The following is a 22,813-nucleotide window of genomic DNA, read 5'->3' on the forward strand; positions in this document are numbered from 1 at the left end:
TCTCTCCATCCCTACCATCCTCTCCCATGTGTTTCTCTAGAGCTACTGAGATAGAAACTACCACTGAGACGAGGAAGAATAGGCAGGAGTTGAAGGAACTAATGTGTAACGCCACTGAGATGAGGAAGAGCTGCGGAGCCCTACCGAATTAACCACAGAACCAACCTAAGCAGTCTAGACAACAGGAACCAAGTAAGACAGGCCCAGTGATGAAAAGGAAGGCAGGACTACCAGAAAGGGTAGATTCTCCCAGAAGGAGCTGAGACCCTGGAAGCTGTTGGGCTTGGGGCAAAGAGGAGGACGCTGTGATGAATCCCAAGATGTCATCACTGCTTCCGAAGGGGGGAGCCAATTTCCATGAGGCCAGGGTGGTGAGGCCACTAATTGATATCCCCCCTGGGGGTGGTATCCAGCAGGTGTAGCTCATTGGAGAGAAACCCCATTTGGGACCAGGGATTACCACATCAGGAGAACAGAGTATTTTCATCAATCCCATGACCCCAGACCCTCTTCCCTCAGGTACCCCTCTTTTCCTTCACCTCAGTCGTCTTCACTCCCACCATCATACCATATGTACTTTCCTAAAGCCGTCTATGTGGACCATACTGAGACAAGGAAGATTCCTAGTGTGTTACCACACCAGCACCCATTTAGTACTGAGATGAGGAGGTGGTACGGAGCAATGCTGAATAACCATTGGAACCACCTTTACCAGTCTAGTGGTTCAGAGCCATTGATTGGACGAGACAAGATAAAAACCAAAGAAGGACTTGACTGATTGTCATGCCCTCCTTGATGGAACCGCGAGAGCCAGGAGGAACCTGACGTGCGGTCCGGGATGCTAAAAAGGAGAGGCAGACCGTGGTCCAGGATGCAAGGTCTCCCAGCCCGTAGACGGACTAAGAATCAGGGTGCCAGAGAAACCCAGGAAGCGTGGTAGTAGTAGACCATACTATCCCAGAACTGAGAAAGACTGGGGAGACGCCGCAGAGCAGGGGAAGCTCCAGGAACGTACCGGAGCCCCACGAACGAGCCCAGCTACCGCTATGGAGCAGACTATTGCGCAGACCACACTACAAGGTACACAGGTAGTCGGGAAGCCAGTGAAGGCTCAAGGAAGTTGTGGCACAGTTCGGAAGGCTGAGAAATGAGGGCTGGGACCCTAATAATACTATTCAAAGCAACCAAAGAAGTACATAGACTTGTAATATGGCTTGGCAGGAGAGTGAACAAAGCCCACGGAAAGGGAAACTGATGTTGTACTCGCACCCAAATGAACAGTTCATATAGTGCTTGGCAGGTTAGTGAACCAAGCCTGTATCGCCCACTACAGTCTGGGAAGTAAATCCAGGCTTACTCTTCCTTGTTGCAGTACCTGGTGAGAGGGAACCAGGTCTTTCCACCAGGGTAAGGGACCCACTATAGCTTGGGTAGTGCGCCCCATGCTATTCTTCAGTGCAGCATACAGCAAGGGGAAGTCAGAGCTGCCAACTAGGGTCTAGGATGCTAAGGAACTATTTTGTAAGCCTGAGGAAGGCTAAGTGAAGGGAGACATTTTCTCCAACAGCCAACTGGCTGAAACCACATTGGAAAGTCTGAACAAGGCGGCAACTGCCTTTTAACAAGGCCAAGGGAGGCATTCCTCTAGACCAAGAAGACATCTCCTTTAATTTTGTTACCTTAGTGTGTAAGGGACAGATTTAAGATTTTGACACTGAACATTGGGACTTTTGCGTCTGACATTCTGACACTAGTTATTTCAATTGAGACAGGGAAACCCCTCCTAGTTTTAGGGCAGGATAGCGATTTCCTTTCCTTTTTTTATTCAAACACTATGACCTGTCCTTGTCAGAGTCTTACTTCTTTACCAATACAATGCCAAACCGGACACAGAGGCGACGTCCTTTTTTTGGTTTGCAGGCGGAAGACTGAAAAGAGAGCTGAATGAACGGTAGCAGAGTGGAAGCGGGCCCTCAAACCATGCGGCTGTGGAGAGAGACTCCAACCGCCCAGCCTCTACTGCTGCAGAGGCGCCGCAGAGAGAGAAGTGCTTGTGGGAGAGAAAGAATGCGTTAAACAGAACTGATCAACAGGAGCGCTGCTTGCCTGGCAAGAAGCCCGGTAACTAGGGTCTGGGACCCATCACTGCAGAGCCACTGTGAAAAGGGCAGAGTTTGAGAGAGAGAGGACACAAGGAACCGAACTGAGCTGTAAGAGTACTTCATACCTGCAATGAAGACCCAACAAAAAACCCAAAGGTAACAGGATTATTGGGCAAAGCAGGAAAAACCTGAGAATTCAGAGACCCAGGGTCTTGGACTTGTACACATGGGCCGAGACAGTTTAAAGGTACGTGAGTCAAACGAATACCTGGCAAAGTAGTAAACCAGGTACAGAACGTAGGGGTCTGAGACGGACAACCAAATAGGGAAAGAAGTACAATCCCTCTCCCTCGGAACAATACATGGCAGGGGAGTGAACTTGGTCTGCCAACAGGGCTCTATGACCCGCACATGAAATAAGCCTGAGAAGGCCAGGGGAAGGGAGATATTCCCCCATCCACCCCCCTCAGTTATCAAATTACCATACAAGCCTGAGAGGGGCCAGGGGAAGGGAGAAATTTCCCCGTTCCCCCTCAAGTTGGGTTTGAACTTTAATTTTAGGACTTCATACAGTGAGGTTTTTGACCCCATGTCCAGACGAAAGGGACGGTTCTCCTGGACCAAAGAAACCTACTACTAACCTACACAAAATGGATTTGTTCCAGAAAGAAGAGACTAACATGTTTCATTATTTCCAATTAAGGCTCACTTTCCCTAACCTAATGAGAATTTCCCTGCCTGTTAAACTAAGACTAAAGGAAAACACTCTAAAGGTTTTTGTTGCTCACGCTTTTACTTGTACATATAACAAAAGCATACAGGTATTAGTTGGCTGATAAAACTCAACAATATAGTAATTATTTGTAAACGTAACTTTATAAACAAGTATCCCTGTAATCTGGGTCGGATGACCCTTCCCCAGGATCAATGCAGGATTCTTAGATCAGCGTTCCAGTCGAGAAAGTTCTTTTCAATATCCAAAGTCTGTTTCAAAATGAAACACAAAGTTCTCTTCACTCCATAAGCCTTCCACTTTGAACTTGGATCAAATGCAACACAATATTTATCACTATTCTAATGTGATTGCTCAATGTTTTCACAATTTTCTGCTTCAGCAAACAAAAAGACTTTATCTTTCCACTCTTTGATTGTTCAGTATATCCTTACCTCTTTATAAACAATAAGATTTTGTCAGGATGAGTTTTGATCACAGTTCAAATCACCCCATTCTAGTGGCCTTGCCGCTTTACTTCCACCACAACCTTCAACCGCAAAACAGTACTTCAATGTCTTCTTCCTTGTTAACTAACCTGCCAGGACTAACCACTAAGAACTCCTCCTACAACTACTACAAGTACTTTTTGGTGAAGTCTACTTCAAACTTCATAAAGGTCTTAAACGTGTACATTTGCTCACCATTTGAGAGCAGAGTGCAATGCAATTGTTAAGTGACTTGATGGAAACCAGAACACCTCTTTTGATTCTTATCTGCATGGATGCAATTGCAGGCCATGTAGGAACAGTTCAGATTTTTTTTCTCTGTACTGCGCGCACTGAGCCTGTCAGAAACAGGACACAGTGAGAGGGGAATGGTTTCTTTCTGTTCAATTTAGGCTCTGTTTTGGGTCTGTACATGTTAATGGAAATGATGCATTTCATAATGCATGCATGTTTATGTTCCTTGCATTTTCGGATTATAGCATTAATAAAATGGAAACTTCATAAAATTGGGAAGTATTATTTCAACAAACATATTATGCTCTTTAGTGAATGCTTGCTTGTATTTCACCAAAGTATTTTTCAGAGTTCCTGTGTTGTGTGCATTTATCATCAATGACAAAAGCATGATGTGTTATTTATATAGGGCTTTCGCCAAAGTGCTGTACATAGAACATATTTACATACAATTATCACCCAATCTAAGTTGATACTTGTTTTTTGACCTTGGAAGGATGAAAGGCTGAGTTGGCCCTGCCGGGATTCGAATCTGCGATCTGCAGATCTCTCGGATATCACAGTGAGTGCTCAACCTGCTGAGATATCTTACCAGTGCATGATGCATCTATGTGATGTGCTCATACATATTAATGTGTGAGAGAACATTTTTCACACATGTAATTACTTGTTTGAAGTATGACATCTTTCCTGCACAACTGTTTTAGTTTTGTTGTTCTGGTTGCCTTTCACCATACTATTTACTCTTACTAAGGCAAATTATTTCTACCCTTATAATTCCATTTGCACTCTAATTATTAAAACAGTGTCTACGTTAATGACACCTCAAAACCTTATCTGGGTCACGGGTGAGTATGCAATGTCTAGTTGACACGTCCATTAAACCTTAACATGCAATGTTGTAAATGGTACTATACATGGTCAACGGCATGGGTGAGTGGCTGTCATTACAGCAATCATAATGGTCATAGCCTATTTCAAATCTTCAAAACTACACTTATAACATTCAAAACCTGACTCTGGAGTCTGTACAAGCACTGTCATAAAGCAAAAAAGAAATGATTACATGTGTAATGAAATGGAAACTCACTTACTTTAGCGGTAATCCAGATAGGTATTTAACTATTTTATGTAGCATGTCAGCTGGATGTCATATACGCTTTACACTCTTGTGAAGGAGAAAATTAATTTTTACTACCTTGAAATCACATTTACTCTCAAAGTTTAAAAATAGGGAATAAAATACTCCCACCTCAAAATCGTATCTGGAGTACTGGGCATAATACTCATTGATCCCTTTTATTCCAGTGACTTGTTTGCCACATGCAATGTAGATTAATTTCCTCTCCCCCTTGATAATTGTTAAGAGGGCTTCTTTCCTGCCACCTTTGAGTTTCTTCTACTCCATCAATTAACTGCTGGTAATGTCTCTGATTTAGGTTTCTTTCTCTAGAAAAACGTTTTTCTGTCTTATTTGTGATTGCCTTTCTTTGGCTTAGGCAATGCTGGTTCTCCTGATCAAGTACTGGCCCTACTTTACTTTGGCAATGGCACTTATAATCTTTTCCCTTTCTTTAGCATAGGCAATACTGGTTCTCTTGATCAAGTATTTACATTGGGCACAATTAATATAATCTTTCATCTTTCAATTTCTCTTAATGCAAGAATTATTCCGAAAGTACTTTAATTCATTAGGTCGGTATTCAAAATCTCTATTTTCAGGCAGTGGTCTGTTTCACAGCACCACCGGGGTCACATTGCATACAAACACCTCCCCAGTCTTCCTCTGCGCTTCCTTCCAACCCACTGTTTCAGCTTCTGCTTCCCATGTCGGGATTTAAATGCCTGACCGCTCCTGTCACACCTCCAATGCTCGCGCCTTCTTTGCAAGGAGTCTGCTTCACTCCTTGCGTACTCTGGGGCCCACGAGCCACCAAAGCACTGCACAGAATTAGGAGAGCTACTCTCTCACCTCCTCCCGCTGTACGATCTTTGCACTTCAAAAGCACAACTCCTACAACTCTCTCAGTACCACAACACGCTAAATAGGCAGAGGCGGTCCCCGCCTCCTCTCTCTGCTTCTACTGCTCACACAGCTGATGCGTTCTAATTGGTCTGCATCTGAAGGGGTCTTAAGTAGTTAAAAGTCCTGCTCGGATGTGGATCAGAGTTCTGTGCCCCTGAGCTCCTCTTCCATGTCCCAGTACTCAAAACATTATGGGGCTTGAAGGTCCTAGTGTCTTGAGTTATTTTATCCTATTCAATTTGTTCTGCTTAAAGTTTTTATTAAACGTAGCTTTTAGAGACGAATTTAAACGAATTACTGGTTGTTTCTTGGCTCTATAACTTATACCCAATGGTGAATCATAACCACCAGAAATGATGGTATTGATTCTTTGATTGTTATACACGTCATTGTTATGTTGACCATGAGGTTTTCCAACACTAATAGTGCTTTTGGAAAGGGGAACCTTGCTCTGACAACACACCATTAGGTATTCGGGCACTAGGGCAATGTCACCTTCCGAAGAAGATGAATACTGCGTCCCTCCTACCAGTCTTGGCCTATTCCCTTTGTGGCCTTCTCCTCCCAGCTGATCCACCGGGCTAATACTATTCCCAGGGTTAGGATCAGGTAGCAGCCACCTTCCCCAGGCCACCTGGGAGCAGACTTTAGGCTCGGGTTCTGTGAGGACTCTACAGGATTCATCACAGTTAGTAAGTCATCGGAGATCCAGGGTCCGAAATGACGATTCAACGTGCAGGAGCAAAAACTAGATCCTGGGTGTAGGGCAACACCCAATATGCTCAAGGTACCGCTGGGTAACCAGGCGTGAATACAGTGTGGACCTCAAATCTAACTTCTGCAGGAGAGGCAAACTTAATGATTTTTTTTTACATAATATATAATCCTTTGCGCCTAGATATCTCTGTGTTTGGTGTGCTATATAAGCAAATAAACTAAACTAAACTTTGTTTAAATGTGTACTAAATGTGTCCCAATTGTTCTTTATGAACATTCTCAAATGCTCAGTTAATATATCATATCTGTTTTTAAGTCACCAATTGGCCTGAGGAGCCAAAAGTAGCTCATGTTAGTTGTTTTCAAGCTAACCGGGTTCACCATGATAAAGGAGATTTATTAGAAAATTGGCTATGTAATGTACCTTAACCCCCCCCCCCCCCAATGTCTATGTAAATCTTCCATCTCAGTGCTACTGTGGCTGCAATAGGAATCTTTCTTATGTGGTGAAGTTGCAAAAAAAGCTCAATACATTTGGAAGCACATCCTGGCTAAGATCCGAGACACCACAGGTATCCTTCTGTAATCCTACTATACTGTAGCTGTGAAGATCATCTAAACTATTGACATTTTAGTTCTGTGCCAAAACAGGTCTTGCAAAGTAAAGGCAGGTCCTTGATTAGTTATGTGATAGGTTAAATTGTGGAACTTGGTAGTGATGAAACTAAATCACTGCAACATTGAGCGATCAATCACAAAGTTTGAGAGCATTTGGTGGCTAATTGTATATTACATGGGTAATGGAGGCATGACATAACTGATGAAGACATTTGCGCTGCCGGCTGGACTTTTGTAGGGGCTAACAAGTATGACTGCTATGTAGTCCATGGGCCTCTTTACGAGGTGGGTGGTAAGGGATTACCGGCACCGGTAAGGACACGGTGCCGGTAATCCCTTACCACCCTATTCCGAGGTCACTTAGCGGGTCCCTTCCTCAACGCCTGGTTTCACCAGGCGTTATGGAAGGGACCTGTTAAGGGACTTCAGAGATAATAATGGGCTCCCTATGGGGGCTCGAATGGGAATAGGGAATGGTTCCCGGAATGGGGATTTACCGGGTCCTCCAAGGTCGGAATGACCCGGTAAGTTCCTATTCCGGGAACACGGACACGGAATGCGGTAAGGGGGTAGCCATGGTGCTAATAGAGCCTTGGCTACCTCCTACCTCGTAATGAGGCCCCATGTCATGGATCAGTCTGTAATGGAAATACAGTGGTCTATTGAATGTCTTGAAGTTTGATCAGAGCAGGAGGTTACTACCATTCCTTTGCTTTGTTGAAAACATTTAAATCATTTTGAAAACATGTTTGTGCTAACATTATATTTATTTGATTTAAGCTTTCCCCTCTAGAACCTTGACAGAATTTCTTCTGGGTGAAATTAGTATTTGCTCTGTGACGTCTCTTAAACTACTCCAGTGACCTACGTATTACTGGAAGTTGGTAAATGCAGACCACAACACACTCTTAACATCCTTGTATATAGAAGTAGCCAAGATGACAAGGTATTCTAGAAAGACATCCATACAGAGATCTTGACAGATGACTGCACATTGAATTAGCGTCTGAAACTCAACCTTTCGGTAATCACTAGGTCCACATTTTTAAAGGACATTGAAGGAAGGAATAACTGAAATTAACAGAGAGCAAAACTGGATTCATTTAGCCACCAGGTGTAGCAGCAGAGATTACATTGCTATTGTTCCACCCCCCACTCAACCTGCATTGTACTTAAGATTTCCTAACTCATACGTTCGCACAGAATACTTGAGAGTGAAAATCAGTCTTTGACATTCTCGACGTCATTGGCGCAAGATTCTCTATGATTAGGGAAGAGCAAACTTCTAGGCTTTTTAAGACGGGAGAAGTAGAGACAGGTAAACATTTACTTTGCTCCTGTGGGGCACTAATTGAACTAAATCATAAAGTGCTATTAACGACGGGGCGGGGCTGAGGCGTTTTTATTCTCAGCTGTAGATACCTTATGGAGTTAAGGCAACCGGAGTCCCCTTATTTGTCATCTCACCAGCTTGTGTTTAACAATCAAACACTTACTAAAAGGGATGGGTATTTTACCAATCGTCCCTTGAAGTATTATTAGCTGTTATTTTGTCGTGGACTTGTTCAGTTTAAATGCATTGTTTAAATTTGATGTGATTCTGATATGTACTATATATAGAGCCAATCGTTTGGCTGTACTATCATTAAAAAAAAACTTTCAGTGATGGGTTTACATTTTTTTTAACTTGTATTTAAAAAAAAAAAAAAAAGAAAACCAGGATGGGTATTTATTTTTTGTAAGGAAACTATTAGAATTTGGGGAGAGACCCAAGTAGGACATTTTTGGATTGATGGAAGGATCATCTAAAAGGACAACTTGAATGTGTAACGTGCACCAATAGATTCCTAATATAACGTTGACTGTTGTAGAACAATTCAGAAGAAGTTTTTACATTCAAAGAAAAACACGTTCCAGCGGTTGAGATTTCATTCCAAAAATGACTTTAAATAGATGACTCACAATACCCAAGATAGTGGCCCAACAACACCTGCACTAAAAACACCAATGGTATTGGACATCTCATCACAATCACATCTCCTCTTTCTTTTGTTGCAAGCCTGCTGAGTTGGATGAATGGGTAAGTGCCATATTTCGATCCTTTTCTTCCTCTTGCATGTCTTATCAGTGTTTTGGCATTTCGATCTGCCATCTGTGCCTGACTTATCATGCTCTTACTGTTGCATGCATGCACATGGATTACGAACCATCTTGTGGAAATTCTGCTGGTGTTCATACTTAACTTAAGTTTTTCAGGCCGTTGATTTGGCATCGAGGAGCTTTAACTTAGAGTATAGCAGACATGGCTTAGTGCTGATGCAGAAGGCGAGAAACTTGCCTATAAATTAGAACCGTCTTTATAATTGGTGGTGTAACTATGTTGGAATATTGATGCATCTGCAAGTCGGTCTAACTTAAGTGACGTCAACGGCATGACTTTGCTTTGGCGTATAAGAAGATGGGCTAGTTTAATGGGAAATGAGTGCACATTACACAGCGCTGTTGAAGTACTAGTGTGTGTGACTGGATCAACCTTCAAGTTCAATGAGCGGGTATTCGTCTAGAGATAAATCTTTCCTGAGCCTAACCGTGGATGTTTGGGAAATTAAAAGAGCCTTCTGAGGGACCCGAAAGTGTGATATTTTAGTGGGCATGACGAATAGTTTCTTTTTGTCCATTTGCAGTCTGTTCTAGGAACAATTAAGTGGTATGTGCCAAACGAGTGGATGTTGCAGCCACGGTTATAATGTAGTGACCTGCACTTGAAGTATTAGGTTGCTGTGCAGTTTAGTCATTTATTTATCAGACATTGTACTTTGTGTGTCGTGGCCTACATTGGAAGCCAGCCCATTGTCCTAAGGTGCAAGGAAACAAGCTTGAGGAGTCGGTATTCAGAGGTGCTTGAGGAGTCGGTATTCGGAGGCGCCTGTCTAGAGTGCAATTGTGGAGGTTGTTAGGGAGAATTCTCAAGAATGTGCTAATCTCCCTTACTTTTTGAGCCCCCTAGAAACTTTTCTGGATTTCTAGGATTTGATTTTTTTACCTGGGATGAGTGAGAGCTGTTTTCCCCACTCTTCCATGTATTTTGATGTGAGTTTTATTTTTGTGTTCTTTGGATATGGAGTTTTAAAACAACTCCATAGGCATCATCTTTTTCTGTGTCACACAGCACCCTCAGTGCAGTGGCACAGGGATGTCTTTCAGACTTCCCAAGGTTTAAACACCTTCTCTGGGACTGACTACTGTCTCCCAGAGAATGTAAAGTTAAATTGACTTTACTAGTCTCTTTAAATTTACAGACCCAGCACACCCAATCTTCTTATAGAGTGCTGGAGGGGTTGCCTAGCATCCCCTGAGTCGAAACACTCATGTAACAGTCAAATGTTACCCTTTCCTACTTGAAATGGCTAGTGGCAGTGGTTTAGATCAAACTACCATGATTTTTCCTGACCGCGAACAACAGCAGCTAAAAATCGGTTGAGCCATGTTTTTCAATATGGCGCCTAAGACCCATCTGTAAAAACAGACTCTGGTCAACTTTTTTCGCTGTTTCTTTTTGGAAAGGTCCTCCTTGTGTTTAACACTGTGCGCCAAACCAGGTTTGGTCCCTTTGTTTGTTGGACTTTGGCAGGCTTCAGTGCTAAAGCCCTCATCTGGCGCCTGAGTGTCTGGGGTGGACAGGATGTGAGGGAGGTGCCCGAAACTTCTTGTGCGTAGTCTCCCAGGAAACCTGGATGCACTCTGGCATGATTGGCTGGCTGGCTATCCGGCACTGCTGTGTGAGTGATGGCCAGGCTGGAATGAATGGGGGAAAACTGTTTAAATGCAGGTCTCTGGGACTTGGAAAGCAGAGTCGACCACTGGAACGTAAGAACCGAAGACAAGCTGAAGGAAGACGACTGCTACAACTCCTGGATGACCGGTGAAGCCCTGCTGCAGGTCCGAATTGCCTGAAACTACATTCACAGAGAAGCCCTTCAATGTTAACTTATTCCCTTGAGTTTGGTGGGAACAACCAACTCACAAGCCCCCTGGACACCGTTCCCTCCTGGTCGAATTTTATGCAGAGTGCTGTGGAAAACCGGATAGCCAGTGGGAAGGATACCAGTTTGGGGCCTTTAAGGCACTTACACCTTAAACCGACGTTTTGCCAAGCTTGCCTGGGCAGTGCAGGAACCTCCCGATGTCCTCCTTTTTGTCACCACGACTGGAGCTCAGGAACAGCAATATCTGCTCGAACTGCCAGGAACAGCTCAGCTACAGCTCTTCTTCACTCTAAAGGTACTGTGCAAATGCGGTCAGGAAATCCTTTTGGCCGCGGTGAAAGTTTTTGAAACTTTCCCATCTTTGAAGGATTGTCCTTCCCTAAACATACATTTGACTTTTCGTCTGACCAAATCCTTCTAAAAACCGTGGCAAAGACTTAACCGTTTACTACCAGAACTGTGCTATCCTATACAAAGACTCTGAACCATTGACTTTGGCCCAGGCCCTAGAATTGAATTACTGGTTGTAGTTAACTGAAACCCTTTGCCGTGCCTATGAAAGTATTTGTGCTTAATTTCTTATAACCTTTTCTTTTTACCCCTTTTTAAAGTAACTGAAGTGCCATTTTGCTCCCACTTCAGGGGAGCTAAACATGTTCAGTAACATATTGGTTGTGCATTGTAGTATACCAGTGTGTGATATTGAGTTGTTCTTGCTAGTGGAATGTTTTGCAACTGACTGTGTAAATGTATATTCTTTTACCAAGAAACCTTGAGTAAATGTTGGTTTGAACCACTGTGAATGCTAGTCCTTTGTGTAACCTGTTGTACTGCTCACTTTACTCTTGAGATAAGTCTGGCTGCTCAGCCACTGCTACCACATTACTGTGTAGTACAGGCCTGTACCAAAGGTGAAATTGTACTGACACTTGCAGTCTTAATTGCATGTAGTGTTCCCTAAGGGTACTGCATGTGATTCTGCCTAATAGAGGTATGAAATAGGCTGCCACAATCAATGGATGACTTTGCTAGTGAAACATAATCTCTTGAGCTGTATCTCCAAAAGCCCTTATGAACCTAATTCTGGAATTGATCCTATGAGGTACTTAGGCTTGCAGGGTATGGATGTCCAAAAGGCGCCTTCCATACAACTCTCCATGCACACATGGCTGTCTATTTTCCTGGGTGATGCCAGCTTTTGGGTATTATTCTAGTGGTGTTACAGCCTGCTCTACTCAAAAGCTGTTCCTGGGGGTTACCCCCATGTAAATCTAGTAGTCGCAGTCAAACATTGGGTCCTGCAAGCAGGAGTCGGATACAGATGATTCCATGTATGATCATGGCTTCTGCCTGCCTCTTGGAGCTTCATTTGCCAAAACAAGACATCACCAGATAATTGAATGATCTCTGGATTCAGCATTAAACCACCCTCAGCAAAAGCCCAGGAAGATGCCCTGAAAACTTGAATGTGGCAACACCCACGGATTGGGAGGTCAACAAAAGATTAAATGGATACAAACCTGCGATTAGGAGTGCAGACCTACTGCCTACTGTGATGAATCCTGCGGAGTCATCACTGATCCTCAGCCTAAAGTCACCTTCCATGTGACCAGAGGGAGGCAGTCAGTACCTGCTCCTTACCCTGGGGGTGGTATTAAAAGGGTGGATCGCATGGGAGGATGTGGCTGTCGGGGAGGAAGTGCAGCTTCCAACAGGCGAGACTCTGTATTCTTCCCGTGACAGTAAAGAAGAAATCCTAATTCCAGAGTTCCTAATGGCTTGCTGCCATTATTTTGAACCCCTTAATTGTGAGGCTCAAAATCTACTCCTGTTAAACATCTTAAGCAGAACTGTATCCTTCAAATGTACCTAACCTATTTAAAACTCCTTTGACATCTAATGCAGATAATTGTGATATAGATGCAAATGTGGAACTTAAAACATTATGATAATCCTTTGGACTTCAATTCCCAGAAAGCTTTAAGTATTGGGATGAAGAAGAGGGGTAACGATTTAAAGAAGATCAACCATGATGTCAATAATAAGGTGCAGTCTAGCTGTTGTATAGTCATTCAACTGCGCAGGACATTTCAATCAGGGAAACACCTGCGAACAGGGGAACCAAAGGCAGAAAGTGAAGGAGAAACCAGAACAGTGCACAGTGCACGCAGCAGGAATCTGAGCCGCAAGAGAGGCTGACGTACAGGAGTGCACCGGGGAAGTGGAGAAATGGTGCTGCCATTTCTCACCCCAAAAGACCTGACATAGGTTAACAGTCTCCAGAGAATGGCAGCTAAGGTGTCGGCAACCCGCAGACAGGTTGTCCACGAAGCTGCCAAGCTAGAAAGCAGCAACCGTATTGGCGAGTAACCACAAAGCAAGCGGAGAACCTGAAAAGGGGGGGGGGTCCTGACCAGTTGTGGACTTCATACCCAAAACAAAACTCTTCCACTACAGCGATCCACAAGCCGGAGATGCCAAGAGAAACCAGTGAGTTGGGCATTTGATAGTGTTGACCCCCCATGTGTTCCGACAGGTGCTTGAACAATACTGATCAAATAGAATTACAGAGATAATAAAATGGCAAACATTGTACAATTATCCTGACATGAGATGTCAGTTGGGGTAAACTTGGAACAAGCATTGCCAAGAGACATTGTAAGAGAATGCGATAGAAAAAGCTTGAACAAACCCTCATGTAGAGGATGACGGTATGGGGGAATATTGGTGCAAGTACTAACTGAAGTCAACAATGTTGTGCCACTGTAGGGGTACAATTGTACATTTAAGAATGATATAAATGTTGTGGAGAAGCCTGATAAGAGCCATCAGGTAGTGAAACCTTTTTGAGAGAGACCTGGCATGAGAGTACACCAGGAGCTCTGTCACAGTCAAACAGGGGATATTCCTGGCAGGAGAGTAAACCAAGATATACAGAATTTTCAAGTGAACCTTCTTTGGTAAAAGATACGTGGCAGGAGAGTACAACGGGGAATCTGTGTGTACCAAAAGGAAGTAATTCCTGGCAGGGGAGTGCGAGAAACCAGAGAACCACCTACTAGTGCCAGCGGATCTCTCTCCCAGGTGGCCATTGCATGGCCATTGCCTTTGGATCTAGACCCTGGGTTTGGGCCAGTGCATGTCCTCAGGGAGTCTGCGTGGGACACCAGATGGTGAGATGCGGTATCCCTCTCTTTCCTGGAACACCTTTACCCCATACTGTCAGATAGGATACATAGGAACTCTAACTCTCCTCTCCCCCCTTTCCTGCACAAACACTTTCACACGGACACACCCCGCTCTGGGAGAAAACAGACTAACACCCGGAAGTATCCCTGACGTGTCCCAATACAATGGTCAGACGAGGGCAGACAATTACTGACCATCACTCACACCTAACTTCCATTAAGTTTCCTCATACGGATAAAAAGCTGAGCATGAAAGCACACTTTGAGCGAGGCAAAGCACACAAGGAAACGGCAGTTTCGAGACGACAGCTGAACGGAAGAGGAAAGACAGCAAAACAGGAGGGGATTGCAAGGAGGGACATTCCCTTGACCTTTCTGACAAGAAACTGTTACTTTCAAGAGCCCTCGAGATTAGAAAGCATAAGATCAGGAAACAAGGTTGAAAAATCCTGTATTGTGTGTCGGAGATACCCACGGCCCTCCCGCGTCACTAATCAAGCCGGGGAGAAGCAGCAGCTGCTGTGGGATCTTCCTTGGCTCCAAGAACAAAGCGACGTCAGTCAAATCGACACAGACGGTGAATTGGGGAGACCGATACAAGACCGGTCTGTGTTGAAGCCAAGGTTGCAAGCAGCAACACTGTATTGCGAGCGCTGGAATGAACATTGTTAAAACGTGTGTGATAAAAGACACAGGTAAAGTTGAACTGCTGATGAGTGTTTGATCTTTGAAGAGACAATACCTTTGACGGAGTGGTCCGGTACTGCGTAGATGCTCAATCGAAGGGCTTTGTAAGGTGTCCAGCTGAGAAGCGGCAGAAGTGAAAGTTAAAAGGGACATATTAATAAGAGAGCAAAGAATTGTGAATCGAAGTGGTACTGCGACAGGTCAAGCAAAATCCTGCCAGAGTCGAAAGTCTTCGATTTTGATATAGTAAAGAAAGTTTGGAAAATGAGAGAAATTTGGTCAGAGCCTGGCGGAGGCTGACCCGGGGTGAACAGTGAATCACCAGAGAAGTTGTGCATAGGAGAATTATTAAGAGAAACGAACTTTGAATTTTTGCCACATTAGGCCCTTTGAAATAAGAGACTTCGAATGGCGAAGAGACTTTGGCACAAAAAGGTCCTGATACTGAGATTTTGAACTGAATGCTCATGCTAGAAAAGCCACAGCATGTGGTAAGCTTGAGTGTGCTTCCTTGTCCCGTGTTGAAAACGTGGGGAAGGGAAGCTAACCGCTCAAATATCCTGGCATATAATTTCTTGAACACTGTTTTTTTATAACATTGTTTCCCACGCCATTTGTATTTAGAATTAAGGATGTTTATTAGTATAGGCCCTTTTATTGACCAGACTCTTTTAAGACTGCGTTTTTATTTTTGATGGTCGTAGCTTGCTCCCATCTTTAGATTCAGGATTACATAGACCTTTTTCAAACCCAATTGAAGTTCAATGAACACGCTTGAACTGTGATCACTAGTGTCTGTCTTCACTGTTTGATAACATGCCTTCCTTAGAGGAGTAAACCGGGCAATCCAAGATTTTGGTGTGATGATAATTTGTTATATCAAGCTTTTGTTGAACTGAAAATGTTTGTTCTTTTTACAATATGGGATGCAGTATATTGAAAGACAGTCTTTTATAATCGTTAGGCTGGCCAAAGCAATTTCCTTGTCATCCTAAGGAAAAAACCCAGGAAAGATCTATCTTCATTACCTTTAATGGTACTTTGCTGAAACTGAGTATTTCAAATTCTTTTTCCTGAAACCATTTATGGGAAGGGAAACGAAATCCTGGAAACAAGGGTTGTTTTTTTCAAACTGTATATGCATAATATTTCGTATAACTTGGTTAAGGCTAAAATAGAAATGATACTGTACCCTTTGCTGTTGTAAGTTAGTGCGAGGGCTAGATGTATTTTTGGACACAAGGTCAACTTACTTTAGTTTGGTTTTCATAGGCAGGGACATTCTCCTTTTGGCTCGGGCAAGATGGGCCTTTTTACAGACCCCTCACACTGCTTCCAATTTCCCTATTCAATGCCAGTGTCTGCACCCATACAGTACCTTGTCATACTTGGGGACATGTCCTGATGAGCAAAGAGGAATCCACTCTAAAACAAATTGTGTGGTCCACAGCAGTGCACTCAAAAACCTCTCTTAACACCAAAACTCTCCCAGTGTTAGCAAACACACACTTTATTTGCCAGACAATGGTTAGGTCATCATGGATACTTCACTTGACCTTGTGAGCACAGCTGTGTTGCCATGTTCAGGAACCTCTGCTATCTTTGCGAACTTGTCACGAAGAGGCAGAAGGGGCAAACCAAAGAGTGCTGGTAACCAGCAGAGCCTGCGTCTTGTGCTTACTGAAGGACTTGTGCAAGCAAGTAGGTACACTCTGGAAGCTTTGCTGCCTCAGTCGTTGTGCTGGCCCTGATGACAGGGACGTGAGAGAACATATCTCTCCTTGTAACTGGTGGTCTGTGGATGGTAGTTGAGGACTATTTATTTTTATTTATTTATTGGACATTTGTATGGCGCCTATACACAAGTGTTTCAAGTTGCCACAAGATGATGGGGAGAGGGATGCTGGGGGGCTCAGAGGACAAAAGCATAACAGTAAAAATGGTCTTACTAGACCTTGTGACAGTCGGATCATTCAAGTGCAGTGACATGAAGTGTGGGATCGGGCTGGAAGGGTGTGGTGAGGGAAAATGGGAGGTGGGAGGGAGAAGTGCAGGCGCCAGGGACCCCATGGGCTGGGCAAGTGCTCATGGGAGCCAAGAAGGGCATGTGCAAGGGCTAACGGGGGCAAGGATCAGCTATTACAAGGCCGGGGTGGACCAAAATCAGGTTAGTCAGGGAAGGGTGCCCAAGGCAAGTGCTAGCTGAGGGGTGCTGAGTAGACTGGTCGAGTACGGCCTGGCCTCGGAATACATTCAGGGTTGAGTCTGTGAATACACCTGAACACGCATCCTTACCTCCCCTGAATCTCAAGAATTTTGGATCAGCAAGTCCCCTGCACGCAAAGTGTATTTAGAAATATGGTTAATGTGCTGAAGACTCGCCAAATATGATTTTATAAGTGTTGTACTTTACCAACATCATTTACCTGCAACAGATGATAAAGAATATTGTGAGAGGTCAGTAATGCGAAGTGGACAAATGTTTGAAGATTTCTCAAAATATGCCATTTTATTATTAAAGTAATAAATGAAGTTATTTATGAAGAAAATATGTGAAAATGCCTTACTGTCCCTATTCTGCAGAAGAATTTCCTGCCTACCCAAAGCTAAGGGATTACACTCTAACACAGGATAACTGGCCCTCACACTAAACAACAAATACATAAAGAAACAATACGCCAATTTGCATGACATAAACAACATTCACAGTTCCTGGATGACCCTCTAATGTCCTGAGTAATTTCCTGTGCCCAGGATTCAGTCACTTCAGCAAATGTTCAACCAATTAAAGAAATGTCTTGAATCAGTTCTTGATGTTTCAAAGTCAAAGTTTCAAAAACCACTGGCAGCAAATCTCCTCTCTTGGGTAAAATATCCACTTACTGCTTTACAGCAAAATAGCCCCAAAGGTAATTCTGGCCATGATGCTTTGTTACATGTTGAAAAAGATGTGCCACAGTTCAAAAGGAAATGCAATATCCACCCTGCCAATGATAATACAGTTATTGGTTAATAGTTCAGATTTCTTTAATTACAGTTTTAGCACTCATAATGGTATGTTTGTCAGGATGAATTCTTATTGCTGCTGCTTCCACTTCAACAACCACAGTTATACTTGCTTCACCATGAGAGCAGTCACCTTCGTCCCACAGTATTCCACTTTGCTTAGACAATTGCAATGTTCCATCTACTGACAACCATACATACCACCACAGCTTCAGTATTTTGGAATACTACCAGAGCTTCAATGAATTGGACTTTTAGACCGGTTTAGACAAGGTATGCTGTAATGCACTTTAACCGCTTCAGGTCAGCAGGGCATTCTTCCGCTAAATAATTTTCTTCAAAGGTGCAGCTTCTTAGACAAGAGAGGCAATCTGCCACAATAACAATGTGGGTTTGCCTTTAAGATTTTCTTCTCTCTGGCTTCCACAGTCTTGGGCACTAGAGGTTGAGTCTACTTCAAAATAGTCCTTTCAGGTTGCCAGTTCCTCTTCCCCAACTTTACCTGCACCTTTCTGCCAGCTATCAGCCCAATCAATTACCCAAAAGGCTTTGTGCCACTCTCTTAGGTTCAGGCAATGCTTGAACATTGGTGATTTAAACCAATTACTGTTAGTAACTTTACAGTACAGCTGGATTGTTTTTTAACTTTGAGAAACATTGGTTTGACTGTTAGTATAGGGCGCTCTTGGCATGGCCAGTGCTTGTTCTCTTCAACAGTGTATACACTTCAACTTCTTATAAATGAAAGGTATGTCACATTCAAGTATATTATAAGATTCAGTATTTCTGTGGGAAACACAATTGGGCACATGCAACCTCTTCCTGATATAGATTTCAAGGTTCAAAAATTGGTATACAGTTGTATTCTTTGACGAAAGTGAAGGATAGGGTTAAGTCTGGACTTTAGGAACTACAATTACGCACACGTGACTACCCTTTGATATACTTTTCATAGGTTAAAGGTTTCCACAATTGTATTGTCAATGTTAAGTATTCAGTAATGGTCTTTGCAGCATTCACTCCCTTAATTGGAGACTCGACCCCTCCTTTACGTAGAAAAAGTATCTTTAAAGGAATAGATCACTCTATTCAACGCGCCGCCAGCGCAAGCCCGTCTGTGCCGGGATGGGACGGGGGAACGGCTTGGTAGCAGTATCCTGCTTTCCCTAGCACCAGTTAATACAATATGGCTAGCTGGGTGGAACAGCCCTATCCCTGTCAGTCCTGTTTCCACCAGTACCATCACTGAAAAAAGCTCTCCACTGGAGTACCTTCTCTACTCCTATTGAATACTCTCTCCCAGCTCATCCTGGTGAAATTCTGGAACTGTTATCTAACAGGCAACCCGCACTGCTCTGTGTCACAGAAACCAGGCTGGTGCCAAGCTCTTTGATAGTCTATTTGACCTTGAACTTCATTAACTGATCCAAGGCCCTACTCACATCCATGGTAATACCCTTGATCTGTATTCTCGAAGGACTCATTGCTATGCCTTGGGATTATGGAACCTGTGGTGTGTTATGGTCCGGCCACCACATAGTGACTTGTGCATTTAAATCTGCGAGTCCCCCTACCAAGCTTTTACCGCCAAAAATGTTACTATGCCCCTGGCACATGGTTGATACGAAAGTACTCCGTGGTCAAATAACTACCAACTGTGCCCCTTTCAGGCCGCTATCGCTGAGTACTCTTTCTCAGTCGTTTCTAGATCCTGCAGATGTCGGTGTCCCGCTGAAATTGGTTCAGAGCCGCAGGATACCTTCCCAACACAGGTTCTCGGAACAACTTAAAGCCACCTTACTGAAGGTAAGGCAGGCGGAACATAAATAGCGCAAAAATTATGATCCCGATCTTAGAGAATTATATAAGTTTTCTCTCTCAATCTACCTGGCTGACATTAAAGCCACTTTTCTTTTCTCGTAAGATCGAAACAGTGATGTGTCAACCGAAAACTCTTCTCTATTGTGAAGTCTCTAGCTTCCTTTGAAACCCTCACTTCACGTGTTAAACAGTCTCAAAAGCTGTGCGATGATCTCTTTTTTTCTTCATCAATAAAATTGAAGTCATCTGCACCAATATTTCAAAATCCTTCTCTACAGCGATTCCCAATGCTTCTAAACTGCCCCCTGTCTTTTTCACTGAACCTCTTACTAATTGGTCGTCCTCTCTCTCCCCCCCTCTTCATTGAGGCAGAAGTTCTAGCGGCTATCCAGAGAATTAAATTGTCTTCCCCCGAGGATGCTATCCCTATTGAAACCTTGAAGAAGATCGCTCCTGATCTCCTGGCTGAACTTACATCGGCAATAAATAATGCTTGTCGATCTGGATTTGTCCCCCCAGAGCCGAAATCTGTGAGGGTTGTCTCTCTTCTTAAAAAGCCCTCACTCGACCCCACAATCCCTGCTAATTTTCGTCCAATCTCTTTGCTCCCTTTTCTTTCTAAATTATTAGAATCATTAATTGCCCCCCTACTGTTCACCTTTTTGGAATCCTCAAAGGTCTTTAATCCTGCACAGGCAGGGTTTAGACCGGGTAGAGGCACCAAAAGCGTGCTTGTGTCGGTGCAAGATGATATGGCCAGGCTGGTTGACTGACTCAGGTGGGGTTGGAGCACTGATTCTATTGGACCTTTCGGCTGCGTTTGACACGGTCGACCACCCCATCCTTTTATCACGCCTAGAACAGATCGGAATATTTGGCCAGGTTCTTGCCTGGTTCACTTCTTTTCTATCAGAACGCACTCAGACTCTTGCCATGCCTCTGTTCATCTCCTTCTTGTTTTCTCACCTGCGGTGTCCTGCAAGGCTCTTCACTGTCCCCGATCTTGGTTAATATTTACATCTGGGGACTGATATGCCTCATCCGCGCCCACAGCCTCAATTGTTATTCGTAGGCCGACGACACCCAAAATGGATCAAGATCAAGCTGAGGTGTCGTTGTGACTGCTTGAGGGCCGTTGGCGATTGGATGGATCAGAACAGGCTCAAGCTCCATGGCGACAAGACCGAGGTGCTGGTGGTGGGCTGCCCCCCGTATTCCTCACTGTGGACCACTGCCTTTTGACCCTCCTCCCTCGGTCTCTCCCCAGCCCAGTAAGTAATGTGAAAAACCTGGGCGTTATTCTTTCTGCCTCGCTTTCCATGTCTGATCAAGAAATGGCTGTGTGCCAAGCAGTTCACCACCAACTCAGGGTTCTGAAGAAGGTTCTACCTTTGACACCCGAACCTATGTGCCCTCCGGTAGTCGCAGCACTAGTTCTTTCCCGCTTAGATTACTGTAATTTGCTGTATCTGTCACAGCCTATTGGCTTGACACACAGGCTACAGCGTATACAGAATCTGATGGCTAGGCTGGCGACGGGCACCCCGTATGGAGCCCATATCACCCCGCTGCTGCGCTCACTCCATTGGCTGTCAGTCTGCCAGCGTGGCCGCTTCAAGGCCCTCTGTATAGTGCATCGGGCCATTCACGGTGAAGGGGCCGAGTTTTTGCAGGACAAATTCTCCCATTATCTCCCAAGGCGGGACCTAGGCTCATCCACTGCAGACCTTCTTGTTGTCCCACGATATCGCCGTGCTAGGATCGGAGGCAGGGCCTTCTCCATAGCTGCAGCCACCCTCTGGAATGGTCTCCCCTCCGCAATGAGGAAAATTCACAATCATCTTGCCTTTAGAAGAGCGCTTAAAACCCCTCTTTTCTAGCACCTTACTTTGTGTCTTTGTTAATTGGTCAGCCCTCCCTCTCCAGAGCCATGCCACCTTGGGCGACCGTGCACTCTACAAGTGCAGATAACATAACATAACTTTAAAATATTATTTCCCAAAAGATGGGCAATAATCAAAAACATATATTATACATCTTTTTAAAGAAAGTTCCCAAGTAAAGTCTTGAGCAAACGAGGCTCAAAGTGTTTACATGGGAGCCTCCATTTTGTCATTTCAAGCAGCCTCCTCTGTTCATGTCAAACTCTGCCCTGGCAGCACTAATCAAGCAGCAAAATCCCCCTACTGGGAGCTTTTGCTTACTGCAGCCAGAGCAGAGCTGAACATGGAGGAGGCTGCCTTCATTTTACGTTTTCGGTGCTCCCCAAGCCCAGGGAAGCACAGAAAACTTCAAATTAAAGGCAGAGCAATTATAAACACGGGAAAATAGAAAAGAGTGGCAGCAACTATGAAAACTCTGCCGGATGCTGGCGAAGTATTCATAATTGCCTGCACTTGCCTACAAGCAAAGGCGTGGCAATTAAATACAACGCTGTTGTATTTATGATGATTGCCGTGATTAGAAAACCAAGAAAATCATAAATACAATATTGTATTTATGATTGCTGTGGCTTCAGCTTCGAGTCTCCTGGGCACCTGCGGCTCGGAGGAGCCTGTGAACCTTAGAAAAGAAAACTGCAGCATTTATAAATACAACATTGCGGTGGCTTCAGCTTTCCCCCGACCCAGTGGAGCCCAGGAGACTCAAAGCTGAAGCCAACGCAAACATGTATATATATTTTATGTTTTCGGTGATATATATTCAGTGAAAAAAACTTTGTTAAAGGGATGTTATGGTTAAGTTGTGCTACTAAAAACCTATGATGTAATGTGTTTTTCACTGAATTTCATAGGTTTTTAGTAGCGCAACTTAAGCATAACGTTCCTGTAACAAACGTTTTTTCACTGAATCACATATATAGATAATGTAAATTTGATAAACGTTTACTAGGATGCCTTTAGTTTATATACATATAACATAGAACATACTAAACCCCCTACCTGCGCTACTACGTCTGATATCTGCCAACCATGCGCCTGTCCCGGACGGACTGACAACATCAACACTATCCAAAAATTCATGGGATATCTTACATTGTTATATCATCCAAAAAAAACACTAAACCTGTTCAAAAAGCAAAACAGAGGGTGGTCTGGGAAACTCTCTACCAGCACGAACACAGCCCATTGACTTGTTCTTGGGTGGATGGCCCCTGGGAGAGTCTGAACCAAGTCTTTAGCTCACTGTTCATTTCACAGAGAAGAA

At 43.9% G+C, this 22,813-nt stretch overlaps 1 protein-coding gene across 3 annotated transcripts in view; it reads left to right on the forward strand.

Moving 5' to 3' along the window:
- Positions 1-22,813, forward strand: part of CHCHD6 (coiled-coil-helix-coiled-coil-helix domain containing 6) — a 3,402,742-nt gene that overhangs the window by 1,076,205 nt on the left and 2,303,724 nt on the right. Inside the window, exons 5-6 of one of the 3 annotated variants that reach the window (XM_069643378.1) lie at positions 4,054-4,119; positions 8,978-8,998. The exons of the other annotated variants lie outside the window; for them this stretch is intronic. Coding sequence (XP_069499479.1) covers positions 4,054-4,119; positions 8,978-8,998 — 87 coding nt within the window. The remainder of the gene's footprint in view (positions 1-4,053; positions 4,120-8,977; positions 8,999-22,813) is intronic. 3 annotated transcript variants of the gene reach the window in all.

This window comes from Ambystoma mexicanum, chromosome 2p (assembly GCF_040938575.1).
Source record: "Ambystoma mexicanum isolate Mex_15411 chromosome 2p, UKY_AmexF1_1, whole genome shotgun sequence".
In the NCBI taxonomy this organism is placed as follows: Eukaryota; Metazoa; Chordata; class Amphibia; order Caudata; family Ambystomatidae; genus Ambystoma; species Ambystoma mexicanum.